Raw genomic sequence first — 23,158 nt, forward strand, 5'->3', positions numbered from 1 at the left:
ACACACACTTGAATATTATATTAATGCAAATGACAGCAACACTGACTATTGCTGGAACACCTCACTAATTCCCTGAGGTATTCAATTGTTGTTCTTATGTTAATAAACTAATAAAATTCTAATTTGCGTTATTATTATTAGAATTACGGACCATTTATGTCCATGACCTTTTATTAAAAGGTTAACATTAGAATGAACTCCACTCAGAGGCCCCAAAAAAAAAAATCTGAGAAGCCCTGCTTCATCGATGTAGCATCCCGATGAGTAAGCTCATGTCATAACAGTGTCTCTGTGTTTCATTTCTCCACGGAACAGAATCCAACAGAGAAATAATCCATCGGTGCATTCCCCTTCGAGAGCACCAAACACAATCCTACCTAATAAGGAAAAATCAGTGTTGATATCTAGTAAGAAAATCCCTGTCCAGAAGTCTGGCTCTCTCTGGGTTTGCTCCAAGCGCCCGGTGCATTCTTACATAATTACTGAGACTCAACAACGAAGGCAGCTATAAGCTTTCACATGGAGACAGGGTTTTTCGAACTGGTGGTGTGTGAGTGTGCTGATGTTATCTCTCTGAAATGTATGAACTTTATAGCCCAGGTATTTACAAGTTAAACCCCTGCTAGGTGAGAGGTTCATTATCACCACAGGATCAGCTTTGGGATGGAAGGAAAAAGAAGAGCCATAAAGGGCCCATGGGCCTCTCAGATGATGATGTATTCATTTTATTATTCCAGCTTACTGCAGAGTATCTTGTGTTCCATTCTGCTTTACAATCAGTCCATCACAGGATAACTGAGGACGTCCTACATGAGAATCAGAGGATTTTTGTATGGAAATCTGTGTCTCTGTCCCCCAGGAAACTCATCCGGTCTGTGGAAGCACAGGGCCGGATGATACACTGTAAACTCATCTGTGAAACAGAAGTCTAACAGCTCCATAAACATCATCAAATCAAGCATCTGTGTTGTGATATACTTACAAAAGCAAGTCACATTAGTAAAGCACAAGGTTTTTTTCTTCTTCTCCTTTTTTACCCATAAGGAGCGGATGAGGAACCAGACTATTATCTGAAGTTGCTGAGCCAAAGCAGACCTACTCACTCAGCAGCTACAAGGTCAGTGAACTTCACCACACCCCTGTGATTCCTGCCTGTTACAATGGGAGGTTTCCACAGCCGGGAATAGCAACACAACAGTAACGCAATAGTAAGTAATAGTATTGGCAAATCTTAGAAATTAGTGAAATAACAAAACCATTCAGTCTTACTCAGTACCATACACCCAGGATGACAAGTGAACTTGCCATGAGGTCACAATTCCTCACCACTCATTAGTCATTAAAAGTCCCCCTTCCAATGTTCTCTTTCTTCCATAGAAGGACGCATCAGTGCGGACTGTGACCTACTTTGACCTCATCCTCCTCCACATACAGAACTTCTTGCATTGTTCTCCCTAAGAACAAGGCTGTCAAGGTGACCACACATACAACTGTCCCAGTTGTAACCCGTGAACTTCTGCGATCTGTTGGCGCACCATTAGGAAAGTAATGATTTGTGGTCAGAGGGAGAATCAGGTTGTCCATATATCATCAGTAACGGTGAGAGTGTTAAATAAAACAAATAAAAGTGTCACTCACGAGCCGATCTCCATTCATTAGCACTATAGTGTTGTTCTCTGCTCCTGTGTGTAGGGTGGTGAGGAGTTAATCATTGACCCCGTGAGGTGGGAAATACTGCACATGAACGGATCTAAGTCCTGCTCACATACATGAAGGACATCAGCCAAAACATGAGCTCGGTATTTGCTTAAGGTGGTCATTTTGTTTGGGTGAGTATTATATTTGACCTTAATCACTCTTTTTCTACAGTCTTCAAAAAGTATAAACAGCATCTGATCATGAAGTGTTTATTTCCTGGATATTAACTGAGATTAGCTCAACAGACAGAAGGGTAAAGTATTATCACTGGTTTGCACGTACGCAATGTCACTACTGCCCAACAAGTTGCACAACAGGGTCGTGAAAAACCAGAAGAACTCCTGCCTTCAAAAGTGGCGAGAAGGTAATCACAAGCACATTTGCTGAATAAATAAAGTGGGCATTTTTTTTCCAAACACATTAAATGAGTCACTCTGCAGTTATTTGAGAGATGTTAGAGGTCCTGCGAGGTTGATCACGCAAACCGTGCTGCCCCTCTGCAACGTAGCAGATGTGCAGCCCATACAAGGTCCTGGAGCCGCAAGTTTATGATATGCAGTTATTGGGGGATACACACATTTATCAGTAGGGAAGTATTTCACCTCCTTGTATGGTGCTCCTCCAGTCAGAGCAACAGGAGGAGTCAGCCTGTGTGCTTCTTGTCAATGGAGAGGCGATGTGTTCCCAGGAGGAGCTGCGGGGCAGTAAATCAAAGCCTCTCTCTCAGAGAAGAGCCCAGCGCTGAGCTGAAGTTTATCAGATTTGCCCTTACAACAAACACACTCCACATCAGTCAAGATAATTCCTTATTTGGGTGGATTTGTAAAAGTGAAACAGTAATGCAATGTGTCAGACGAAGCATGAGAAAATACTCACTCAAATCATGGTAACTACGGACAAATCTCACAAATCCTCATGCCTGTCATTTTGCATCTTCAGAGCTGAGTGCAGCCTGTGGATATGAGTACTGGCAGCTGGACCCTCAGTAATATCACAAAAGGAATCAGAGCCAGCTGTGGAAATCACCCTGACACTAAGGGGAGCCACCAGTGACGACTGGACAGCCCTGATTTCTGGGGATTAAGCTTGAAATCTGCAGCAAGATGGCAAGGTAAATGTTTTCCTCTGACTCTCTGCTGGCAAGTGCTGAGGTCGGTGCATACATACATGTAAGGAAACACTGCCCACAGTGCCCTCTCAATCTCTCTCTCTCTCTCTCTTTACTCCAGCTGTAACTCACAGCTGCTCTTGCCCCCACTTGCCAAAAAGCTCAGTCAGTTAACTCCCACATGTTACAACATCAAAACTTACACACATCACATGGGCCAACTTGTTTTCAGGTGCACTGTAAAAGCATCAAGACAGTAAACTCATGGGCAGGTCTGCAGCACTAATCCTGTGGAGCAGCCCTGAGCGGTCAGACAGGTTACTCAACCTCAGAAAAAAAAAAACAGCAGCCTGAGTTTTCTACAGTTACAATGTTTAAAGATCACTCCCTGATTTAAATCCCATGGGAAAGAGTGTACTTACCTTAAAAGTGGCACCAACAAGTGAACTCACACCTAGTTCTGCCTGCCTGGGACGTGCACGTAAACCACCCTGCACACCCTCCCTGCTCTGTGTCTCTCACTCATGAGAATAACCAGGGCACACTATCTCTCTCTCTCTCTCTCTCTCACTCCCAGCCCTCACTCTGCCTGCCTCCACGGAGGACTTCCCGGTTGACAGGCATCGCCATAGCAACCCACTTCAGCCCCCGTTCAAAAGGCACCCTCTGCTCTTGGTTTGTCAGTTTGGTGGGGGGGCACCTTCTTCAATGAAGCAGCCCTATTGTTGTGATGAGGTGATATTTCACAGAGCAGGGTTAACCAAAGGGGAATGCAAATAGTTCATCACCTCCACCTAACAGACACTGCCCACTGGCTCCATGACACCCCCTCCTAACTTTATCTCTCCCATGCCTCCCTCTGCTTTTGTGTGTGTGTGTGTTTTTTATGTGTGTGTGAGTGCAAAGGCCAGATCTCTGGCATGAAGAGAGAATAGGAGCTCTCTCTGTTCCAGTAGCTGTGGAAGTGTTTCAGAGTCATTACTCTGCACCGTGTAGTCTAATAGTGACAGCACAAGTCCTGCTGACTTCTCTCCCCCCCACACACACACACACACACACACACCACTGTTGATGTCAAGGTTGAAGGGAATAACCAGAGACTAAATGATCAAATTATTCAAATAAGGAGATGCAGTATGTGCACAGATAAGTCAGCCGCATTCAAATTCCAACAGGATGGTTGTTGAAACCACGGAGCCAAAAGCAGTCAGAGGAATGAAGCTTAATTCCCAAACTGTCCCAAATCCAACTGTTGCTCTTGCACACAATACTTGCCCAAATAAAACCAGGATTTCCAGTTTGTCTGCAGCTCTTGCCAATAAAGACAAACAGCGCAAAGCCTGAAATCGAACGTGCTGACGGCTTGTTTTGGCACACGTAGACTGAGTTACAAGATGAAAAATCCAGTGACCTTTTGTGAGACCAAGTCATTGTTTTGCAAGCCATACACAAGTCTCAAGTCTTTGCACTCAAGTCTAAAGCTCTAAACTTTGGGTTTCAAGTCGTGAACAAGTCATAATGCACTCTTTGCCATATGTAATGCCATTCTAACAACAGAATGATAATATATTAAATTTACAAAAACCATGCATGCTTTTTAAAATTTGTATTTATGTGTTAAGGCAAGTTCATTAAAAAGTTACTTCGCTATCAAGCTAATGTTAGCTTAGCATTAGCTTGATTAGATTAGATTAGATTAGATTAGATTAGATTAGATTGAAGTTGGAAGTTGTTGCGTCATTGTCTGTAATTTCCGACCCACACATTTTGCATTCTGCAGTTTGTTGTTAGTTGACCTTGATTGGATGCCGTCCAGTTGGTTTAAACAAAGTGGGTCTGGGGAATTACATGTTGACATGCTGGGAATAAATAGCGTTAATGTTAGTTGATTCAGGAAATGGATTGATTTGTGGCACACTTTTTGAATAACATACTTTTTAAGGTGTGGGTTTGGGGCAAGGTATCAAGTGTTTTCATGTCAGAAGGCTCAAGTCCAAGTAAAGTCATGAGTCACTTGTGTTAGCATCCAAGTCAAGCTGCAAGATTGTTTTTTTTTTATTTTGTCAAGTTGGATCTAAAGTCTACAAAATTGTGACTTGTGTCTGACTAAAGTCCAAGTTATGTGACTCAAGTCCACACCTCTGCCTGTTTACAAATGCAATCAGCTTTTGTACTGATGTGCACTTTGTGTTATAGCTATAAACTAAAAACAGGACCAAGAATAACATTAAACAGGGTCTCCTTGTATGTGGTACAGCTCCAACTTGAAATTGAAGGTCTTGGTTCTTTTTTAATAATTCAGTGGTCTGGCTTGGTAGAGTGAAACTCAGGGCAGATATCCATTTACCGAGCCTGCACTCCTAACAGGGTTGTTTTTGCCAAACAGTTGAGCCACTGAACCTGAGGGGCGAGCTGGGCAGCGCAGGCTTCAGGCTTCAGGCTTCAGGCTCCCCTCATAATCGGTGTCCCGCCAGAGCAGACTTTCACCCCGCTGTGACCACATCTGACACCCTGTCACTCTGCAGCTAAATGAGGTAATCACGCAAGAGGCGATTGCAGCTTTGGCCCGGGACCTGACACCTCTCCACACACTGGATCCTTGTTCACTTTGTCTCTTCGCTAAACAAATACAAGGCTTCACCAATGCCAGCTCCCCTTTTTTATTACAGAGAAACATTGTCAGAACATGAGAGAGGCATGATGTTGTATGGATTCCAGCAGACCTTTCATACGCAGTAAAGGCCACTCACTGTCCTTTCACACTGACTGGTATGTGCCATGGTATGTTACAACAGAGGCTCATTAAGCGCCTGACAGCCGAGTGACTAAACCTTGACATAGGGCTAAGTCTGTTATATAATCAAAAACTACATCATTTGACGAGTATAGCCCTGGGCTTATTTTTCTCTGTTCTGAGGAAACAAGAGACAGCAAGTCTGTACAAATCAGGAGATAAAGTCGCCATCAAATGAAGATATAACTGGAGCGAGATGAGTCAACAGGTAAACAAGCATCAACATAACCATGGAGAGCAGCTAAGGAGGTCTGGACATCATACAGTGTCATTCGTCATAGGTAGCACTAGCAGAATGTCTCTGGGAAGAAACACACAAGAAACATGGTTTATTTTAGCGGTAAACAACATTTTTCAGAGCCGTGCATGTCCCAGGACTCTGGGTCACACTGTTGGCTGACTAGGACAAACAAGCTCTGGTGTAGTCATAAGTCCTAACAGGACCTGCTGCTCTTATTTTGTAAAGTTTGGTGGAGAAAGAAAAAAGATTGAGTACATCTCTAACAGGGAAATACTCACACACAAAAATGTTTCAAACCAAAACAACAAGCCAAGCCACAGCAGGAGGCAGCTTTTGGACAGAGGTCTGATGATAGCATCTTCTGAACCACAGACAGTAAAAGATTGGCATCTACTGTAGTAACGTCTTCCTCATATCCGCCCTTTTCCAAAGAAATGCTCAACTGCTGCTCAACAACATTCTGAGAAAAAATGACAATGATGCGACAATGACAGACAGATAATCAACAGCCCTGCCTTGTTTGTCTCGGTGGTTTCCACTGATAAACTGATTTATGAAGGAAAAGAACATGATGCTCAAATCTGTGTTAGAGGCAGTTCCCTTTCAGATAAACAACCCACACATCAGAACTACCAAAACAATCACATGACAATGACAAAACCTGGAAAACGTCTTTATCTTTAAAACTGTGAATACTTCCCTCCTTGTCATAGTAACCCAAGTTGTACAGTACTTACAAGCGAGTGCAGGCTGAGCAGTGAGGTCTCCTCAGTGCAGAGGAAGTGAATGAAAAAGAAGGAGGGAGCCGCTGCTGCTCTTCTCTCCCTCTCCCTCCCTTTTTCTTTTCTCTTTCTCAGGCCAACAGGGTGTCTTTTATCTTTGGTGAATGATTCAGCGTGGGTCTGAATGTTTGACTGAACGTCCGTAGGCGTGCATATGTGTGTCTATGTCCTGTGCTCGCATGTGTGTGTGTGTGTGCATTTTAAAGCTCATCAGGGAGAAAGGCACTCAGTAATAGTTTCCATCCACAGCTGGAAATAATAGAGATTCCCATACAGGCACAGGCGCAGTGGCACCGCCCTCCAGTGTTTTAGGGAAGAGGAGGCGATTTCCATAGTCATCTGAATAAATGGGCCTAAGTGACACATATTATAATAACATGGTCTGTTCACTATCTTAGGTCTTTAGATGATTTAGATCAGGCACAAAAGTCAGTCTGGAGTGCTTTCTGTGAAATCCAGGTGGCTCTATTGGCCACCCGTCATTTTGCAAGGTCAATCTTTACATTAAGGAAGGAATATTTCTAAGTGAAAGTACAACAGCATTATGCTAAAGCCCCCCCACACAGAAACACTCAATGGCCTTAGAGAAGTCTCAGTGTTTCCATGTTCAGTTCCAGCACTGGGCCTACTCACCCAGTATGAGGAAAGCCTTGCATCAAAGCCAAGAGAAGTGGTGCTACTGCTTTCCCTTTTTAAGTCCACGGTGCCGTCGACAGATCAGCTGTGCTTTTGAAACTACAGAGTAAGTGCAAAGCTTCTGTTAAGCTCCTGAGAGGTTTATCTGTCTGTTCCCACTCCCATGTTTCCTTGTTCTGAAATATCAGTCTGCAGACGCCTGCTGGATTCCTGTACTCTGAGTCCAGAAGCAAGTCTCAGCTCTGCCATCCAAGATAAATATTTAACAGGTTGACTGCGAGATCAGCAACCAAAGGTCACACCACCTCTCTTTCTCTGGAGTCCATCTTCACATTAGAGCCAGGAGTCGACCACGTCACCCTCCCCAGTGAGACTTTGTATTGCTGTCAGTGGAATCATAGTCCAGATGAGAAACAAGCTATAACAGACATGAGAAGAAACTACTAATAACTGCAACTTTTATTCCATCACTGCTCTGAAAATGTATCTATATTGTAAGTAAATGAATCAGTGATGCTGTTTGTTGTATGTCAAAATTAGAATCCATTCCCTGCAACAAAGAAATGTTCCACCACTCAGCGAACAAGATGCGCTTTGCCAAAAATATCGCTTATTTCACTTTCACAGACTTTGTTTTGCATCAGACTTAACATGATAAGCAGTGTCACACTGCCTCTCAGTGGGCCTGAGAGGAACTGTGTAAAGTTTATTTTTTACATACAGAATACAGACAGATGTCGCCAGAATCACAAACATGCAACCATCAGGCTGTACAAATGGTGCCAAAGCACTCTCAAATCTCATAAAACACAAAATTAAAACATGATTTCTTCCCCAATTCAAACTGAAAAATCTTGATTGGCAAGAAATTAGGTTTATCACAGACATATTATCACTACATATCACAATAACTGCATAAATGCATGTAGAAAATATACATATATAAAGAAAATATACAATGTCATCATATTGAAATAAATGATAAATGAAGTAATTTTGTTTTTAAGGCTGTCTGACACATATTAACAATTGGTTACGCAAACATTTATGAAAAGTCTTTGGCATGTCTGTTCATAGTTCATGATAGGTATCATGGACCACATCTGTGTGACCTCCCGCACAAAAAGGCATTTGGTCTTATACAATAAATTCCATTTCGTGCCATTCTTGTAAATTATATCTGCAAAACAATTTCTATCAAAACAACAGTGAGTCACTCAATGTTTCTATTACCTGAATACAGAGTGCAAAATAATATGTTTCTATACAGTAGAATGATTTTCTCTTTGATTTTTAATGCTGTCAGATGACATTGATTGTGATTGTGGTGGGATTTCCATAGCAATACAGATGCATTTGGTGCTTCCTTGAACTTGACAAGGAAAATATAAAAAAGAAAGAAACACTCAAGATGACAGCGTTCATGGAGCCAGACTTTGGTGTCAGTTCTATTGGAGTCAGTGGGGCAAGCGCTACAAATCAACTTTGAGTGAAAAATCCTTTCACCAGATTAAAAACATATAACTTGATGCTTACTGATTTTGATATAGATATGCTCATTTCTTCTCTTTATTATTGGTCTCCAAACAGCTCATGGCTCTGTCCAGCAGAGGCTGAGATAGGAAAACAAATCTGCATTTTTAGGTTAAAAAAAAAACCAACCCATCAGTAAGCATTATGTTACAATTGTTTTTTTAATCTGGTGGAAGGATTTGTCAGTCAAAGTTGAAACAACAAAGATATGACAGGTTAAAGTGTGATTTGCAGAGCCCGCCCCACTGACTCCAATAGAACTGACACGAAAGTCTAGCACCTCAAACGCTGTCTGTCTGTCCTCATGATTGTTCCTTTTTATATTTTCCTTGGAGCTTGAGTACATTCAGAAACACAGTTCAAACTGCAGCGGTTGGAATTGAATCACTTTTTCACATATTCATATAATATTATTATTAGGTTTTGGCAGGACATGTGAAATATCAGGCCATTAAAGGAGAAGCACAAGAAAACAGATCTTGTACAACATACAGGAAATGAACCCATTGACCCAGTCCATGAACTGAAAGGTGCATCGATGTCTATCGTTAACCTCAGAGGGTACCTGAGGTCAAAGCGTGTTTCTGGTTTCGTCCGAAGTTGTGACGCCAGGTATATGCTACTGGAATGTATACTCTGCAAACGATGAGGGTTACGTTTAATAGAGTGCGTGTTTGCATTTGAGATTCTCTTTCAGTCCTATCAGGAAGAATAAATCTGCAAAAAAAATCTGCATATGTCAAACATAAGGTGAGGTCCAACATCAATAACCCCTCACTTCCAACAGAATTTTCTGTTCTGTTGCTCTGCATTTTTGAGCTGCTGTTATTTCTGACTTTTGTAAAGAAGTTCTGGAGTAGTGAGGTGATGGAGCAAGACTTTCAGGTGGCCTTGAGAAGTTTCTAGCTAGTTAGTTTCTGTTTCAGGCTGTGTTCAGCAGGGGAGGAGAACTGCGGACCCAAACTAGGGATATTGTCGAGCAGGAGAAAGAGCACTTTAAAGAACTCCTGAGCCCAACCAACACCCTCTAGGGAGCACAGCTGGGGGGTGAAGAGTGTCTGGTTTGAGGACCTCAGAGTTGCATCTCTGCTCTTTGCAGATGATGTGGTTCTGTCGGCTTCATCAAACCATGACCTCCAGCACGCACTGGGTTTACAGCTGAGTGTGAAGCTGTGGAGATGAGAGTAAGCACTTCCAAGCCTGAGGCCATGTTCTTTGCTGGAAATAGGGGAATTGTTCCCTTTGGGTTGGGAGTGAGTTATTGCACCTATCAGAGTAGTTCAAGTATGATGGGGTCTTGTTCACAAGTGAGGGTAAAATGGAGTGTATGTGAACAGCATTGCAGTAATACAGGTGTTGTAGTGGACTGTCATGGTGAAGAGGGAGCTGAGCCAGAAGACAAAGCTTTTGATGTACCAGCTGATCAATATTTTGACCCACAGAATAAGATTGTGGACATAAGCGGCTAAAATCTATAGGGTGTCTAGTCTCACCATTAGAGATAAGGTGAGGAGCTTAGAAATCTAAAAGGAGTTAGATGCTGCTCCTTGGTGTCAAAAGGGACCAGTTGAGGTGGTTCAGGCATCTAATCAGGGTGCATCCTGGGCGTCTTTCTTTGAGGGTTTTCCACCCAACTTGTAGGAGAACGCAGGGTAGACCAAGAACATGCTGAAAGGATTATATATCTCATCTGGCCTGGAAATGTCTTGGGATTCCTTGGGAAGAGCTGGGAAACATTACTGGAGAGAGGGATGTCTGGAGTACTTTGCTAAGCCAGCTGCCAGTGCAACATGATCTCAGTACTCACGTATTTTGGGGCAGAGGCCCCAGGTGTCACTACAATGATATCGGGGGCAGTTTTTTGCGTTGTATTTTTGATGCGGAAGGGGTGGGCAGTTTAGGCAATAAAACTACTTGGTTAGGGATGAAAAAAAGATCATAGTTGATGTTAGTAATCCGAGTCTCATGAGATGAAACAATACAGTGTTGTCTTTTTGATTCACACGGGACACAAACACCAGTCTCCTTAGTCAAAGTCCTGTGTTTGTTGAACCTATCCAACCCCCTTGCTATTTATACTACGTCTGTTGCTCTGGCCATCTATCTAATTAAGATGCAAATGGTTTACACTGGGCGGCACGGTGATGTGGTGGTTAGCACTCTCGCCTCACAGCAAGAGGGTTGCCGGTTCGATCCCGGGCGTGGGAGCCCTTCTGTGCGGAGTTTGCATGTTCTCCCCGTGTCAGCGTGGGTTCTCTCCGGGCACTCCGGCTTCCTCCCACAGTCCAAAGACATGCAGATTGGGGACTAGGTTAATTGATAACTCTAAATTGTCCGTAGGTGTGAATGTGAGCGTGAATGGTTGTTTGTCTCTATGTGTCAGCCCTGTGATAGTCTGGCGACCTGTCCAGGGTGTACCCTGCCTCTCGCCCGATGTCAGCTGGGATAGGCTCCAGCCCCCCCGTGACCCTCAAGAGGATGAAGCGGTTAGAAGATGAATGAATGAATGGTTTACACTGAAGTTTGTTGAAAGTCCAGTGTGTCTCATACAGAGACAAAAAGGGGCATTATGCATCCATGTCAGATGCTGAAGGCAACTGACCAAGTGCCGTTTTTTGACTAGCTACTGCAATGGTGCCATGGATAGGCAAAGAAAAGGGATGGATGCATGGATGCTTTGTAGGGGCTTTCAGTACTTTTTGAAATAAAAAGGAAAAGAATTATGATTTACATAATGAAAATTGTGTTAAATATTCAGCCAATAAATGAGAAGAACAAGAAAATGGGGCGTATACAACCTACAGGAAATGAACCCATGAACCCAATCCAGGGACTAAAACCTGCATAGATGTCTATCATGCAACTTCAAGGGTAGATGAGATCAAACAAGTTTAAGATGTTGTTAGCTGTGACATAATTTGCTACTGGAATTTATATTCTGCAAACCATGGGGGTAAGGTTATAGAAAACAATGCCTATGTTTACATTTGAGATTCTTTTTCAGTTTTCACACAAAGATTAAATCTGCAAAACAATCTCCATTATGTCAAACAGAAGGTGATGTTTAGTGTAACTATCCTTTGACCTACATAAAGTGAATCACCAGACAACAAGTGAACTATTGACACCAATTTTGGATTAAAATAGTTCAAGCAGGAAAAAACTTAATTGGCTTAAGAGGTTTTAAGAGTAGCCAAAATAATTTATTTGACACAATGCACAATAGGAAAGTTAAATAACTATGAGATGAGTCTTAAAAGATTAGACAGCATCTTTATTATGAGGGGGTAGTGATGCCATAAGCTACTGGCGGTGGTGGTGATGAAGAGGTGAAAAGCAATGCTGAAGATTGTTGTAATATGGAGAAAACCTTCTGATGAGCTCAAAGGAAGGAATAACTGGGAAGACTGGTTGTGATAGAGGCCTGAGTTGAATGTGGCATAGAATTGACACTGAAATGATGGCTGAAAGCAGCAGAGAAAGGAACACTTTTAAATTTTGGCAGCAACAAATGATCAAAGAGATCATAACAAAATCTGGTATACACCCTCAGTGAACACCCTCAGTCAGTTGATTGAGTGAAAGGGAGACTTTTCACCAGCAATATATCATAACAGTGTGGGTAGTGTGTGTTAAGCCTAGTTCACATTACACGATTTTAACCGCGACTTTGACATCACCAAGGATCTTGAGAGCCACCTTGGGTCAGAGGTGAGTCGGCAGATAGTCTGCCATGACAAGTCTTCATGTGTGAACAAGCCTACGAGCATGTCGCCCCCTTGTCTGTGACAGGGACTGGATATCTGGCATGCTAGAAAACTGGACAAGTGTGACACGACTGACAAAGAGCATCAGCCAATGAGAGGCGGGATACGTTCCACGTCAGCACGCAGGAGAACGGAAGAAATGTGAGGAGGACAAGCCGCAGGGTTGCCACTTGCCAGGTCTGCTTATTAGCCACGACTTTGGGCTTGTTTCTAAAGTGGAGTTGCTTATTTGGGCTTGCTCTCTAAACGTCACCTTTCTCTATATATATCCGTCTAATAAGTTCTTTAAAGGCATGATAGTCGCTTCTTTTGGGCTTGTTTCCATAGCCCTGGTTGCTTGTTCCTCTCTCCCAAGATCTGCCAACACTGACAAGCCGGCAAGCAACAACAACAATGGCGGCGTCCACAGGATCATGGAGAGCGCGTTATGTTTGGACCCAGGCCCTGGAGTTAGATCTGATTCAACACTAGGAAGAATATCCATGCCTTTACGATGTGTTGTCTCCAAGTTTGGTGATGTCACCGCGTTATCTGGGGCTCTGTCTGCGAGGGCTTGGTGGAGAAATCTTGTGGTTTGCACACAGGTCATAATGCAGTTGGCGAGAATCCCGCTGACAGAAACACACATCGCCAGGTATGAACACTCAAAAAATTACGATAGTCTCCGTGACGCAAAATCAGGGTGAAAATCATGTAATGTGAACTAGGCTTAAGTGAACTGTGGTAAACTTTCCTCCATCTTACAAGCATCCAGATCTGCTCATTTCTCAGCTCATTTTTAAACTAGGCAGTGCTGATGAAAAACAAACCAAGATTGTGTTGCTGTATTGACTATTTCTCACCTACAGTGCCTTCAGAAACGTAGTTCAGTGCCCTGTTTGGCTGTAATGTGAAAGTCTGTGAACAGGAAGTGGGCGCCACACTGTTTCCTGTATTGTAAAAATGGAGGCCGAAAAACCTGAGATCCAACGGTAAATGTTACCGTTTTGCTTATTTTTTTTGCCTCAAATGTCTTCAGAAACATATTTTAAGTTACTGTTTAATTAATATTTGAGGCTCTTTGGTTCCAGCTGGTCGCCATGTTGTTTCCAGTCAGTGTTTAGCTAGTTATATGGGGTAAGATTAAAGAAGAAGTGGGTTAGAGCAAGGAATTACATCTTGGTGCTCAGGTGAACCACATCTTTATGTAGACCCATAATGAAGAAAGTATATGAATAAAGTGGATTATTGCTACGTTCGGCCTCATACGTATTCACTACAAAATCGCGTTAGCAGGGTCAGATAACTGTTGTGTTGATTGGTTTGCCTTGTACCGGCGGTGGGTGTGGTTTGTAGGTGCGTGACATGTAGCTTTCAAGCAGAATGTTGCTGCAGCTATACATATCTCGGAAAAGCAGCCAAACTCGCATTATGCCGCTAACCAGCAGGAGCGTTCATGGGTCTGGTGCAGTGCATTAAGGTACTTGTAGGTTTTCTACCTCTTGAAGAAAAGCAAATACCACGGCCCTCTTTATCCACATTCTCTGGTCAAATAGCAATAATTGCAAAAGTATTTGTTTCTTTCTACTGGATAGACAGTCCAGTTTTATGAGAAGACCATCTTTCCAGCAATGAAATACTTCTTTCACAGTAGGAAAGAAGAGAGAGATAAAATATGGTGGGTATATAGACAGTCTTCCAGATTAAACTTTTATGGAGCTGCATGAGTGAAAAAGTGAATAAAGATATGAAATATCAGGCCATTAAATGAGAATAACGAGAAAATAGAGCCTGTACAACATGCAAGAAATGAAGCTTAAGAGCTGGCCTTACACATTAAGCAATAAGTGCTTTATAAATGACCACATGGTGGTGCTATCCAATTAAAAAAACCACTTGTTCCTTGCAGAGCTGGCCTTACCCCTTAAGCAATATAAGCAGTTGCTTAGGGCCCCTGGAACCCTTAAAAAGATTTTTTTAATGAACACCGGACAATAACAAAAGAAAAAATTTCACTTCTAAATACTTCTTAAACATAAACTGATTTCATTTCATGCGATTTTTGCCAAGAAATAGTGACAAAACAACGTGCATGAAATGAACAATTATGGTAAGTAATTTAGTTTCCTCTACAAAACAATCGATCCCAGGATTCTGTGGTAAACTCAAATTTTGTGGGTGTATTAGATTTGATAAGAAAATAAATGAGCAACACAAGAACAAAAGTCAAAACCAAACTGGGGTAAGTATCTTCACAAACTATCCTTTGACAGTTTACCAGAACCGCAGCCCGTGATTTCATTTGGAGGTCGTTGGTATTATTCTTTTCATATCACAACAGTCATGTGTTATGTCTTTACATGCCTGCACAGTGGATGTTTTAATCAGCTGAGAATTTACTGTGTCACTACAAATGATTATACTTAGACAGTACCTGATAAGATATCTTTAGCACAAATATACTTTAAATCCTAGTTTATGAAAAGTCACTGTAATAATAATCAATTTAAGAAAAACATACACTTGATTAAAATAGCATTAAATTACTTGCCTATAGTTTTCAGAGAAAGCACCCATCCTGCTTCACACCTGTTTGTCTGGCTGCCCTCCTGCAGGTGTTACAGGCCCATCACTACCAGGACAAACAGGCTCAGAGACAGCTTCTTTCCACATACTACCATCACACAAGGACACTGTGCAATACTGCAATATGGTTCACGTGCAAAAGAGGTCTCTGTACAATCCACACAACAATGCATATGAATAAAATCCTCACTTATAACTTCGTATTTGTGCTACTTATTTTACATTGTGCACTACTTATTTTATATTATGTGTTATTTATTGTCTTGTGTTACACAACATTTTTTTTTTTTTTTGCTAATATTCACAGTACATCAGTTGGTTCAGTGTCATGTGAAGTTGCAACATGTTACATCAATCTGCTGAGGTCCCCCAAAAGTCCAGGGTCGCCCCTGGCAGTCACTAAAATGTGCATAACTGTCTATCATGAAGGGCTAGTTCAGATTTTTAGAAGTGGTGTCTATCTACAGTAGGCCTAGATGTCTGTTGGCAAGGCCCCACTTTGGAGAATGGACAGGAGTGATGACACTGAAGCTAAGCAATGTACTGCTGTGAATGGGGGGCAGCAGCAAACTGTGTTTTAGCCACCTAAATAAAGTCCCACCTAAAATGATTTTCAACGCTTTACCTTTACATCAGAGAGCCATTTGCGATGGGAAAGCTGTTGATGGCTTCAGTTCCCCATCTATGCTCTTTCCAAACTACTGGACTTCATTGGCAAAAAGGATAATTTTGGCTCACCGAATTTGGAGCTGCTGGTCTTCCGCTGCTTCGATCAGTTAGATAGTTAGTGTTATTGTGTGACTTTGGTGAACCCAGACTAACCACTTTAAATGCCGAAGTCACATAATGACACACACAAAAAACATATCGAGCCAGCAGTGGACCAGTAGCTCCTGTGTTCAGTGAGCCAAAAAATGAGAATAGCATTAGTTCAGGCAGGACACGATGTCAAGCTCAGCTCATATCCCAGCTACATCAGTTGATCTCAAACAGCCAATCAACTGATGGAGCGGCTGATTGATGGACGGGAGTCAGCTGATGGATAATATAATTCCTTTCTATGCAACCAATTGGCGAATCTTATTCAGGGCGCCCTATTTAAACTGCTTTGGCCTGCCTACTGTTTTAAGTTCCTCTACAAGCCGCTTTGCAGCCTGCCTCCAACCCAGCTCCTCCTTTTTATGCTGTATCTGATTTATCAGTGTCATTTCTGACTGTCATTAATGCTGCTCTCCCTGCTTCAGGCTTTCCATGTAGGCGCATGGAAGGGCAGGGAGGTTTGCTCTCTCTGCCTCAGGCTTTTCTCATTTGCATGTGGAAGGGCAGACAGGTGTGCTCTCTCTACCTTATGGCTGTCCACGTAGGCACGCATAACGGCGGAGAGGTGTGCTCTCTCCACTTAATGCTTTCCACGTAGGCACGTGGAAGAGGCTTTCTGCGTAGGCCCGAGTAAAGGCAGAGGAGCCCCAGCACAGAGCCATGCTGCCAAATACAATACTGCAAATGGAAATAAAGTTTTCTTTGACAAAAGTGTTCCTGACTGAAATAACTGTTTCTGTCAATGGAGCCTGGCTTTGAAGAGAGTGATACAATGGCCATAGTTCCCCGCTGGAAATTACTGTCTAACAGCAAGGTAAAGCAATGAAAATATTCTAAATATAGCATACACTTAAACTGATATTGATTTTTTAGGTGGCTAAAATAAGTGTGGTTGCTGACCCCTCCACAGCAGTACATTGCTTAGCTTTTGTGTCAGACTCCTGGGAGTGTGCTGACTGACACCAACTGCCTGTAATACACTCACTACAAATAAAAACCCCATAGAACCCATTCAAAAGATCCAACAATTAAAAGGTAGCTGACGTCAAAACTTGTTACAAGTTTGATCTGCTGTTGTCTGCAACTTTATCGATACGCTGTATACTCGATACTAGATTGTATATACTACAATCTGCATATGCCAAACAAGGTGAGATCCAACAGCAGCGTCCTTTGACCTCTATGTAGCAAATCAGCAGACGAGTGAACCACTGAGACGTGAAGCTCTCTCAGTTCTTGAGGAAAAAAAGCTGTGAAAATGTGAATAAGTGACCTGAAACATTTGGTGCTGATGGTGCTCATTTCTCACACCATCAGCCGTATTTAATCCTTAAGGTCAAACTACAAACACCTGTGTGCCTGTATTTTGTTTTATTCTAACCAGCTTTGTTAATCATTTGCTTCACTGCTATGATAAAGTTTATTTTGATTTGATAGCTATAATTGTAAACAAGTAATAACGAAACTGGCTGCTTGCTGTACTTTCACATTTGAGGAACCCTCTGAGGATATGCTGTGTAGCTTATGTAGCAAATAATAATATAAAACAGTGTATTTAGGTTAAGTCAGGGAACAGTGTCTCTGATGACTGATTAACTAGTATTTTGTCTTTGTTAGGGCTCCTGGTGCAACTTGAGCAATGATTAGTGAGTGTAGATTTTCATTAGTGGTCTATTTGTATTCTGCACAGGGATCTTTGCTTCACTTTGCAAAGACTTCTAAGTTTTGCCATGTGCTAGTATTGTTTGTTTCTTTTATTTTCAAAATAAGAAATAATTCTTTGCAACATGAACAACATGTTCTGATTTTGAGCTAGGCACTTCAGTCTTGACAAAACAATCTCTATTCAATATTCACTTGTTTTGTTAACTTTACTAATGGGTCTCATTCAGAGTATACTGTAGATGATGCCAGGTGCAAAAGTCACACAGACATTTTTTACAATAAATATCACACAATGCCTTCAACTGAAATGCAGTTTTGTGAAAAAATATATTTTATTTTCACAGACATATTTTGACAACAAATATTATAAAAAAATAATTTTCACAGAACCAAAATCATTTAAGATTTACAACATTAAGAAGGCAAAGTTCACTGTCCAGTGAGTGCAAATTGATTCCCGCCTGGTGTCTGGGAGCTCAGAGCAGCCCTGAGACACACCTCCCCTCCTCTGATGGAGCTCTGATCTTGTGTCTGCACAGTGGGCAAGTGCCAAATTGCTGGAAGACCCTGGAGGCGCACTGGTTACACAAACACTGGTGGCCACAAGGCAGAGTCATTCTGGCCTGTTTGTCCATGCACACCACACAGCCGCTGCCTTCACCTGTGATCAAAACAGGAATCACAACACTGACATTAAAGGAAAGTTCTCTCTGGTTAAAAATGTGCACAACACTGAAATCAATTGCAATTGTTTGGTTGAAGGAACTCATTCTTACCTTCGTCCACGCATTCATCACTGCTTCCAGAGAGGCTCGAGACATCAGATGTCAAACTGTAGTGACTGTCAACATCAGGTGAGGTGAGGCGTTCAGGTGCAGGACAGGACCGTCTGGTGCGAAACAGATCTCTCTTCTCTGAACCTGCAGCGAAGAGTAAAAGCATTTATCATATCATGTTTATATGACAATCAAACAATTACTTGCCATTGTTGGTACACATGAAACAGATAAGCAAGAGCATCACGCTGTGTGGCAGCACAACAACAACAACTTACCCAGGAGGAAAATGGAGCGTGTCTGCCCGTAGATGTCTATCATGGCCCACAGTGGCTGGCTGAGATCCACTCCTGTTAGTAGCTTGTGCTCTTCGCTGTTGTTGCCTGTGGCGTATACAATGCCTCCAGCAGAGACCCAGAACTCCAGCTCTGAACCTGCTTTGCAGAGGGATTCATGCACAGGAGCGGCCCAGTGCCCCTGGGTGTCAGTGAGGTTGGGGATGGCCATGAGGGGCAGAGGCAGAGATCTGGCTGAGGGCGGCACAGTGGTGAAACCCACACGCAGAGCTCCGTGCCAGTTGAATGAATCTTTCTCCACCCTCAGACGAATCCTCTCCTGGATCTTCACCAGGCGGCTGCTGAACACTAGGCCATTCTTGAATGCAGCCCCAGACCTCTCTGCGAGGCGACACCCCTGGCTGAGGCGGATCAGGTCTCCCACAGCATGAGGGTGGAAGGTCAGAGGACCGAGGCAGGACAGGCTGCACTTGTGTGACGTCTCTGATCCAATAACTGTGAAAGGACAAAAACACAGTTAAGAATCTTTTTGGCAACAGTAAATTATTTTTGTACCCAAGCAGGTAGATTACATCTGCACAGCAATGTGTGCACATGACAGACAGCTACAACAACAACAACAACAAGCTGGGAAGTTTTGGATCTACGTGACTGAAGTGTAGTAACAATAAACTGTGCTGTGAAATTGTACAGAAATTGTGAGGAGCCTACATCATTTGATAAAACAACCTCATAAAAAAGAGTCATTTCTTAACACCATAAGACCGTATCTTGATCCCTGAGGTCATATTATGATCACATTGCCAATGTTTTCTCTATATTCAACAGTCAGTTAATCATTAACTTTACTACAGCAATGAAGTTGATTCTGGCAGAGATTTTATGACAAGTAGCCTAATAATGAAAGTAGCGCACATGTGCTTTCACTTTGGAGGAACAGGTAAAGGTGTGCCATTCATAAAAAAATAAAGTAAATACTGTCTCCAATCATAACGTAAATTAAGTTGTCAAAGGACGAGTTGCAGTAAATGATAACCTACGAGCCAGCTGTGAAAGCAGGTGCAGGTGTGACTCTTTCATCCATCAGTGACAAGCTGAACATTTCCAGTAAATCATATAGTTTCTAGTTGACTCCTTTCATTTCACACTTTACAGCACAGGTCATAAATTCCTAAGTGCTCTTATTTATTTCAAGGCTCCCTCTTCATTTGCTTATCACCTGTTTTACAACATTGCTTGATTGATTGATTGATTGATTGAGATGTTTATTTCGAATATGATGCAATAATAATAATAGCATTTGTAACTGATAAGAAAAGACGTGGCTCGCCTCTGTTTTGTTTCTCACTTAGTCAGATTTTTAACAATAATATTCACTTTCTGAATGAACAGATGGTGGCTTTTAGTAGCCCTTGGGAAATAAACAGGAAAATAGGGATGTTTCCCTTATTCATATATACATTTTTTTAAACTGAAAAGAGCTACGTTTATACGAAATAATTTTTAATGTGATCTTTTTTTGTCAATATTTACAGCTCAGAAATAATTTTTCACCTAAATTTGTGTCACTAAAATGTAAAATTACAAAAAAAAATTACTATCATCTTATTTTCAGTATTAGAATAAAAATAACTTTGAGTATCTAAATATAACTTGACAAACTGTGATTAACAGAGGATCTTATTCATATCAAGTTCTCTGTACAGGCTGAAGACCAAGAATAAATATCTCACCAGAGTTCCCGTTGCCGCTCTCCTTCACCATCTTGAAGAGTCAGACAGTAGTTTTCTTTGTGTCTTGAGAGATGATGTGCTGACGTTTGTGTCTTGGTTGAATTGTCATGCAGCTTTTATAACATGGTGCACGTGCGACTTAAAACACAAACGTTTTCTCCTGCGTCACAGGGGAGAGTAAACGGAGGGAGGGTTTTGGTTAAATTAGACCAATAATGAACGAGAAAATAAAGCTTATACAACATTCAGGAAATGAACCCAGTACCCAGTCCAGTGAATGAAACGTGAACAGATGTCTATCTAACCTAGATAATGGCGTAAGTCAAAACCTGTTATTGGTTTGACATGCTATTGTTCAGCAGTACTCATGAGGGTCATTTTCTGAAGAAAAGACAACGCCTGCGTTTGTAGATGATTTTTTTCAGTCCTATCAGGAAGATTAAATCTGCAAACAATTTACATATGTCAAACTAAAGGTGAGATCCAACATCAGGGTCCTTTAACCTACATACAGCAGATCAGCAGATAACAGATGAACTGCTGAGACATGAAACTCTTTCAGTTCTTGATGAAAAAAAAGTAAAAAAATGTGAATAAGTGTGCTGTAAAACATTTGGTGCTGATGGTGCTCTTGTCTCGCACCATCAGCCACATTTGATCCTCAAGGTCAAACTACAAACACTTGCACGCCTATATTTTGTTTTATTCTAACCAGCTCTGTTAATCATTCGCTGCAATGATAACGTTTATTTTGATATTACAGCTGTAATTGTAAACCAGTAATAATGAGGCAGATATCTGGCTGAGGGCGGCACAGTGCTGAAGCCCACACGCAGACGAATCCACCTCTGGATCATCACCGGGCGGCTGCTGAACACTAGGCCATTCTTGAATGTGTTCCTCATCCTCTCTGTGAGTCGACACCCCTGGCTGAAGCAGAAGGTCAGAGGACTGAAAACACAGTTAAGAATCTTGATGCGGGAGCCATGTTGTCATACAGGGAATTCTTTCTATGGATTACGTAACTGTCACAAACAATGACAACAACAAGAAGGTGGGAAGTTTTGCATCTATGTGAATATAGTGTAGTAACAATAAGCTGTGCTGCAGAATTGTGCAGAAGCTGTGAATAAGCTGCTGTTGGGAATAAGTCACATCATTTGACACAACAACCTCACAATAAAGAGTCATCTCTTAACACCATAACAAAGTATGTTGATCCCTGAGGTCACGTTATTGTCACATTGCCAATGTTTTCTGCAAAGGAGATGCAAAGACTCACAAGATAACTACAAAAAGGGGGAAACAACCACAAAGAGACACATAACAACCAAAAAACAGGCACAAAATTAGCACAAAGAGACACAAAACCACAAAATGATGCACGACTACAAAGACAAAACAAAGATAAAGGTAAAGAGGTAAAACCACCACCAACTGTGTGTGTCTCGCTCCTATGTAGGAGAGGTGGTGGGGCCTTTTGCATGCACCTCATGATAAGGAATCATTTTATAACACCATAACACCATATCTTGATCCTCGAGGTCACATTATAGTCACATTGCCAATGTTTTCTCTATATTTTCACAGGATGCTCATTAATCCCGTCCTTTACTGCATCAATAAAACCTGATTCTGACTGACAAATGACAACTATGACAGACGATCAAATAATAAAACGTAATAATGAAAGTAGCAGACATGTGCTTTCACTTTAGAGAAACAGGTGAGGGTGCTCCATTCATGCAAACATAAATTACATATGTTAAAGGTTTAGTGTGCAATTTTTTTAGAAACATCTGGCAGAAATGGAATATAATATTCATAACCATGTTTTCATCAGTCTACAGTAGCCCAGAACAGACAAATCAAGCACTGGCTCTACACAGGGCCATGTGCGTTTTTGCATCGGCCACAGTAGTTCGACTACACACCTGGCACAAAGGAAAAGTTGTAGTTCTGCAGCCTCACTGTTAGATGCCACTAAATCCTACTTTAATACTGTTTTCAATAAAATGATTTGTCCATTGAACAATAGACAAGTTACAATAAGTGATCCTCCACTGGCCAGTGGAGAGCACAAAGATTTATCTTGCAGGTGTGACTCACACATACAGTATGTCCCAACTTGAATTACTTGAAAAGCCTTTCATCCATCAGTGACAAGATGAACATTTCCAGTAAATCATATAGTTTCTAGTTGACTCCTTTATTTCACACTTTACAGCACAGGTCATAAATCCTTAACTGAACAACCTGCTTCAGTTTTGTATCTCAGCTGATCAGATTTGTGTTACAATAATGACCAGCTTTTGACAGGACAGAATTTTGGACATGCATAAATGTCTATCATGAACCTTAGAGGGCAGCTGATGTCAACACCTGTTACTGGTTTGATCTGCTGTTGTTTGTGACTTTATATGCTGCTGGAATGTATATTCTACAAACCATGAGGGTCACCTTTTAAAGAAAGGACAACGCCTGCATTTCAGATTCCTTTTTCATTCCTATCGGGAAGATTGATGTAAATCTGCAAAACAATCTGCATATGTCAAACTAAAGGTGAGATCCACCATCAGTGTCCTTTAACCTCCATGAAGCAAGTCAGCAGACAACAGCTATTAACACATGAAACTCTTTCAGTTCTTGATGAAAAAAAAGTAAAAAATGTGAATAAGTGTGCTGTAAAACATTTGGTGCTGATGGTGCTCTTGTCTCGCACCATCAGCCACATTTGATCCTCAA

General features: G+C 41.7%; 2 protein-coding genes and 1 long non-coding RNA gene across 10 annotated transcripts in view; 1 reads left to right on the top strand and 2 right to left on the bottom strand.

Annotated features, from left to right (window-relative positions):
• sorbs3 (sorbin and SH3 domain containing 3) overlaps window positions 1-7,618 on the bottom strand; it is a 32,200-nt gene extending 24,582 nt beyond the window's left edge. For 5 of the 8 annotated variants that reach the window (XM_033619997.2, XM_033619995.2, XM_033619998.2 and 2 more), the window contains exon 1: window positions 3,229-3,384. The gene's annotated coding sequence lies outside the window, so the exon portion shown is untranslated. Of the gene's footprint in view, window positions 1-2,300; window positions 2,466-2,574; window positions 3,040-3,228; window positions 3,385-6,578; window positions 6,854-7,256 lie in introns of those variants that run through there. The other 3 variants (XM_033619994.2, XM_033619993.2, XM_033619992.2) reach the window with 3 other exon arrangements.
• Window positions 998-15,762, top strand: LOC117252803 (uncharacterized). Its single transcript, XR_004501342.2, has 4 exons — window positions 998-1,829; window positions 2,638-2,809; window positions 5,193-5,340; window positions 15,154-15,762. It is a non-coding gene; the product is annotated as an uncharacterized LOC117252803 (long non-coding RNA).
• Window positions 15,763-17,939: 2,177 nt separating this feature from the next.
• LOC117253191 (E3 ubiquitin-protein ligase NEURL3-like) lies at window positions 17,940-20,536 on the bottom strand. Its single transcript, XM_033620574.2, has 4 exons — window positions 20,414-20,536; window positions 18,663-19,175; window positions 18,385-18,528; window positions 17,940-18,269 (listed from the first exon to the last, which is right to left on the bottom strand). Exons 1-4 carry the CDS (start codon window positions 20,442-20,444, stop codon window positions 18,085-18,087), a joined length of 873 nt encoding a protein of 290 aa, XP_033476465.1. The 5' UTR covers window positions 20,445-20,536; the 3' UTR covers window positions 17,940-18,084.
• Between the last annotated feature and the right edge of the window lie 2,622 nt (window positions 20,537-23,158).

The sequence above is a fragment of the Epinephelus lanceolatus genome, chromosome 9 (genome assembly GCF_041903045.1).
Source record: "Epinephelus lanceolatus isolate andai-2023 chromosome 9, ASM4190304v1, whole genome shotgun sequence".
Classification (NCBI taxonomy): Eukaryota; Metazoa; Chordata; class Actinopteri; order Perciformes; family Serranidae; genus Epinephelus; species Epinephelus lanceolatus.

What these genes read in the sequence shown, in the direction of transcription:
- LOC117253191 (XM_033620574.2), bottom strand. Translation starts at nt 20,444, where the DNA reads ATGGTGAAGGAGAGCGGCAACGGGAACTCTG. An exon ending in ACGCTCCATTTTCCTCCTGG is followed by an intron (nt 18,529 to 18,662) that starts GTAAGTTGTTGT and finishes TCTTCGCTGCAG; the next exon opens with GTTCAGAGAAGAGAGATCTG. An exon ending in TGATGAATGCGTGGACGAAG is followed by an intron (nt 18,270 to 18,384) that starts GTAAGAATGAGT and finishes TTTTGATCACAG; the next exon opens with GTGAAGGCAGCGGCTGTGTG.